This window comes from Gadus chalcogrammus, chromosome 12 (assembly GCF_026213295.1).
Source record: "Gadus chalcogrammus isolate NIFS_2021 chromosome 12, NIFS_Gcha_1.0, whole genome shotgun sequence".
In the NCBI taxonomy this organism is placed as follows: domain Eukaryota; kingdom Metazoa; phylum Chordata; class Actinopteri; order Gadiformes; family Gadidae; genus Gadus; species Gadus chalcogrammus.
The window spans coordinates 31,622,210-31,627,209 of record NC_079423.1 but is presented as its reverse complement, the minus strand read 5'-3'; the positions used below and the strand labels follow the sequence as shown (position 1 = coordinate 31,627,209).

Here is a 5,000-nt window from a genome sequence, read left to right as displayed (position 1 = left end):
TGTGTGTGTGTGTGTGTGTGTGTGTGTGGTGTGTGTGTGTGTGTGTGTGTGTGTGTGTGTGTGTGTGTGTGTGTGTGTGTGTGTGTGTGTGTGTGGGGCAGCACTCACTGGTCCTGCTGTAGAGTGCGGTTCTGGATGAGGTTCATCCCCGACGGAGCGTAGTTCCACTGTACCTCCTCTATCCGGAGGAAATACTCTCTCCTCACGGCGCTCACACACACCGCCGCACAACACAGCAAAAGCAGCGGCCTTAGTCCTAGTCTGATCCCCACAACTCCTGCCATGGCGCTCAAACAAGATGCTCCAAAGATATAACGGAAAGCGACTCAACTTAAAACGTAACTCAGAAGCAAAGCATGGCCGTCTGTCTCGCTACTTCAGGTTTTGAAAGTTGTACGCAAAATGAGGGAGAGGACGAGGATATCAAGGCAGGCGAACGACAAGTGCAGTGGAGGGCTGCCCTGGTGCGTCTGTGACAGTGAGTCAGGGACTATAGACTCTGGCTGTAACACCCCCCCCCCCCCCCTACCTCCCCACCCAGCGTGTTTACCCCGTCGAGCAGGGGGGTGAGGGAGTGGTGAACAGACCAGACCCAATGTCCAGTGGAAAACACACACTTTCATAAGAATGGTGAAATCCTGTACCTTTTTTATCTTGTAAAAGCATATCGTAGCACAGCAGATCAGTAGGAGGGAAATGTGTCTGTACAAAATGTTTTTTAAAGTCAAGTTTTGTTTCTGATTTTTCTGCATCAGTCAAGGGAACAAGCAGCTGACCTTTGACTCAGTCGATACAACTGTCCAACATTAACCAGATAACGTAGGTTCAGGATTTTTGGGGACTAGTCATGACCGAGCATACTATATTTTTCTAATTTGTTGGTTTCAGTAAAGCCTCCTTACAAGATTACTTACGAGAAGTGTATTGCCGATATCCCATTAAACTGAATCAACATCCATCGAAATCACTTAGATTTCTACAAATAATTACTAGGTCCACAGCAATAACTATGCTTACCCTAACCCCTATGCTAATCCTATATGATAATGCATATTACTATCTTTACTAATGTTAATTAATGGTTAATTTATGTGCCCTTATTGTAATATGTCTATGTGAACCATCTTCCAAACTCCAAGGTAGTATTGTAAAATCAACATTTAGAAAATTCAGAAAGACTTTGGCTTTTTCAATGGAATGACAAAGTATGTGTTGGGGTCTCTTCAGGTAACTACGTACATCACTTCTGCAATCCCCTGACAAACAAACCCAAAGGTTTCTGGTAAATGCATTACAACTCCGCCACTCATAATACAAGTTATTGATTTATTGGATCAATGCCCCTAAATCTGTCTTAGCTTTGGACATTCTTCTCACAACTTTCTTGTTCTGGACAATTTGCCTTCCAGATTCAGCCCTGCTGTGTTCTCTTTTCGGTTGACTGTTTTTGTTTTCACAGATGCGACAGTGCGGGGGAGTGTGAACATATTGTGTCAACATTGTAGGAATAATTTGGATGAGGTTCCAAACCCGGACCTTAATTCACCTTTGGCTCCATTTGAACAGAACAACAGCTTGTTGAATTCATCCAGATCAGGTCATCCTCCCCAAGAATGAAATAATATTTGGATAAAAAGTTACAAAAAAGATATCAAATGCTAAAATACTGTTATACAAATACAGACTTCCTCGACTCACTGACCCACTGCTCGTGGTTATGATATTGAGCTTAGCGTTCAATATCTCAATGTCTCCGAACTTCCAGTGACTGTGGTTCAACTCGTAGCCTCTTACGAAAAAATCCAGTCCAATTCATATTGAAATTCAGTTAAGGAAACAATGTTTAGACAACGAGGTCCCCAGACGCCCGAGCCTGGACTGCTGGGGGTCAGGGGAACCAGTGCTCTGAGACAAAAATGTGGCCGCTGAATCGCCCGGTTCCAATAAATTGCTTTTTGTTGCTTTCTTGACGGAAGGGGTGACTCAAATGTATTATCCGAGATCAATTCAAAAGAGTGTCGCCCTGATTAGTGTGCATGACATCAACCATATGAAACAACATATACTCAATACAAAATTAAAATAAATCCTTATTTGTTTCATCATAGTTTTAGAGGTTATTTTTATTCAAGATGGCAAAAAACATGAAGTTATAAAAATATGGCACTACATTCATATAAAATACCCATATCACTGATCTGGGGTCCAGAAAAAATACTGAAAAAATGTACAATAGAAATATTGAAAAATTAACAAAACTCCAATGCTATAAACACGACCGTTTTCAAATCATTATCCTCACTAAACAGTGAACAGTGGGGCTTGCTAACCACAGCAACAAAGACTCATCTGCCTTGCTTTCTGCCTCATTCCAAAGCACATAGTATTACCATCTGCTGATAATAGCAAAGACCCATTTAACAGGATAATTTCCAACTCATTTACTCCAGAATATAACATTTCTGTTTGTATAGCTGATCGTCCAGTCTTTATCCGTCTATGTATTCACGTCTGCCTTACATTTATTGATTTACATTACATAGCATCCAATGAGAACATCTATCTCCATATTAAGTGTTTTATAGGCAAACACAGCTGTAATTAGATCGAATTTGTAATAATTCAGTAAATACACTTTCACTTCCTACGAAGCCCTGTGCCAACCGTTCTTTCTGTAACTGAGAGTTCAGTTTTGTACGGTATTTTGTATGATTTAGGACTCTATCTACTCAATAAGAACAACATACTGGCAGCGAGGGATCTAGTATTGCCTCCTTTTTTCCAACCCATATGCAGTGGTAGAGATTGTTGGCTGAAAAGTATTTCCTCGTGGAGAAACAGGCAACTATATGTCTGGAATCTTGCAGTTTTTCGTATGCAGATATTGCGTATGTTTTAAGAGTGTGATTAATTAATCAAGGATAATGCCCTTGAACGTTGTGCATTCCTGCAACAAGTGATGACAGGCATTAGTTATGAGGGTGTGTGTGTGTGTGTGTGTGTGTGTGTGTGTGTGTGTGTGTGTGTGTGTGTGTGTGTGTGTGTGTGTGTGTGTGTGTGTGTGTGTGTGTGTGTGTGTGTGTGTGTGTTTATGTGTGTGTGTGTGTGTCTGAGAGAGATAGTAAGTGCAATGGAGTGCACGTTGTGCAGTGTTACTATCAAAGCGACCCATCTCCACTCCTGCGGGCCCAGCGGTACAGGCCTGTCCTCCTCCTCCTCCTCCTCCTCCTCCTCCTCCTCCTCCTCTAGGCCTGTCCTCCTCCTCCTCCTCCTCCTCTTCCTCCTCTAGGCCTGTCCTCCTCCTCCTCCTCCTCCTCCTCCTCTTCCTCTAGGCCTGTCCTCCTCCTCCTCCTCCTCTTCCTCTAGGCGTGGAGGCTGTACTCCTGCTTGTAGCAGCAGGGCCTGCACACGGCGGTCACCAGCCCCACGCCCAGCTGCAGCAGGCAGATGAGGAACTCCAGCGCGGCAAGGCACAGCAGAATGCAGAGCAGGGACACGTTCCACTCCACGATGCTCACAGGCTGCAGGCACTGGGACCACGAGTCTGGCTCCAGCAGATACCTGGAGAGAGAGAGAGAGAGAGAGAGAGAGAGAGAGAGAGAGAGAGAGAGAGGGGGAGAGGGAGGGAGAGAGAGAGAGAGAGAGAGAGGGAGAGGGAGAGGGAGAGGGAGGGATGGGAGGGAGGGAGGGAGGAGAGAGAGAGAGAGGAGAGAAGAGAGAGAGAGAGAGAGAGAGAGAGCAGAGAGAGAGATGAGAGAGATGAGAGAGAGAGAGAGAGAGAGAGAGAGAGAGGAGGAAGAGAGAGAGAGAGAGGGAGGGAGGGAGGGAGGGAGGGAGGGAGGAGGGAGGGAGGGAGGAGGGAGAGAAAGAGGGAGGGAGGGAGGGAGGGAGAGAGGGAGGAAGGGATTCACTTAATAATAGTATAGTAACACTAGAGTACTTGTTACTTCTCAAACGCTGTGCCAAGACAACCCAGGCTACTCCAGCATATACAGAAGTGTGAAAACAGCAAAACAATCGCACAATATCACACTATTAATTACTTTTCATAGACTGTCACAGACACATATGCACACAAACACACAATTGCTTTCATATTACCTGCCGCCATCATCGGAAAAGGGGGAAGTCCAGCCCAGAACAGTGAAACACAGAGGACCCTGCAGCAAGGTCATCCCTGATAGGACGAAACAGTAGCCAGAACCAACCATGCCCACCACCGCAGCCAATACCGAACCACACATCTAGAGAGAGGGAGGGAGATAGAGAGAGCCACCAATAAGGATACTGCCATGAGTGCCAGTGCTTCCCAGTAGGGTGTGTGGTGTGTTTCAGTGTAAGATAGAGTCGGAGAGGGAGAAGGAATGTTTCTATAAGCTGTTTGGGCAGTCACAGCAAAGTGTCAACAGATACGTTAGACAGCTGTGTGACACACACACTTACTGAGTCCGTCCCACACCCAGAGAAAAATAAGACCCCAGTTAGATTAATGTAACTTGGAGAGCATTCGCATTCTACCAGGGATGTGACTGTAACAAAGTGAATGTACTTGAGTACTGTTCTTAAGTTCTGTCAGTCAAGTTCAAAGTGCTTGCTGCACAGACGGTTCACAACTTAAGCACCGAGCACCCATGGCCATAACCAAAGTCCATGTTTGAGAAGTCGAATGAGTAAAACAGTTACTACAAATAAACAGTAGCCTATATGCATTTTGAAGAGAAGAGAGTTGTGGATCTGAAACCCCAAAAGTTACACCACAGTTACCCAGACAATGTATCGTGAAAAAGATGGAATGAACCCTAACCCTAACCCTAATCTTATGGGATAACATTTACTGCATTTCTATAGTTAATTAATTAATACACTTCGGATTGACCTTCATAACTTCAACATGCCGCTCAAACACAATTAAACCATCCAATGATTCCTGCTCTTAACAGAGCAGCCTGTTCACATTTCTCTAACCCAGTTATGTGTAGTGAGTCTCTGCCTCACCATTA

General features: G+C 44.7%; 1 protein-coding gene and 1 pseudogene across 1 annotated transcript in view; both read right to left on the bottom strand.

The window, feature by feature from the left end:
• The window catches only part of LOC130392831 (ceruloplasmin-like), a 12,455-nt pseudogene extending 11,958 nt beyond the window's left edge, over nt 1–497 (bottom strand).
• Nucleotides 498–3,323: 2,826 nt separating this feature from the next.
• The window catches only part of tm4sf18 (transmembrane 4 L six family member 18), a 4,770-nt gene continuing 3,093 nt past the window's right edge, over nt 3,324–5,000 (bottom strand). Inside the window, exons 2-4 of the mRNA XM_056603882.1 lie at nt 4,996–5,000; nt 4,102–4,244; nt 3,324–3,561 (exon numbers count right to left, since the gene is read on the bottom strand). The exon at nt 4,996–5,000 is cut by the window's right edge and continues 64 nt beyond it. Of these exons, the coding sequence (XP_056459857.1) occupies nt 3,363–3,561; nt 4,102–4,244; nt 4,996–5,000 (347 nt within the window). The 3' untranslated portion in view covers nt 3,324–3,362. The remainder of the gene's footprint in view (nt 3,562–4,101; nt 4,245–4,995) is intronic.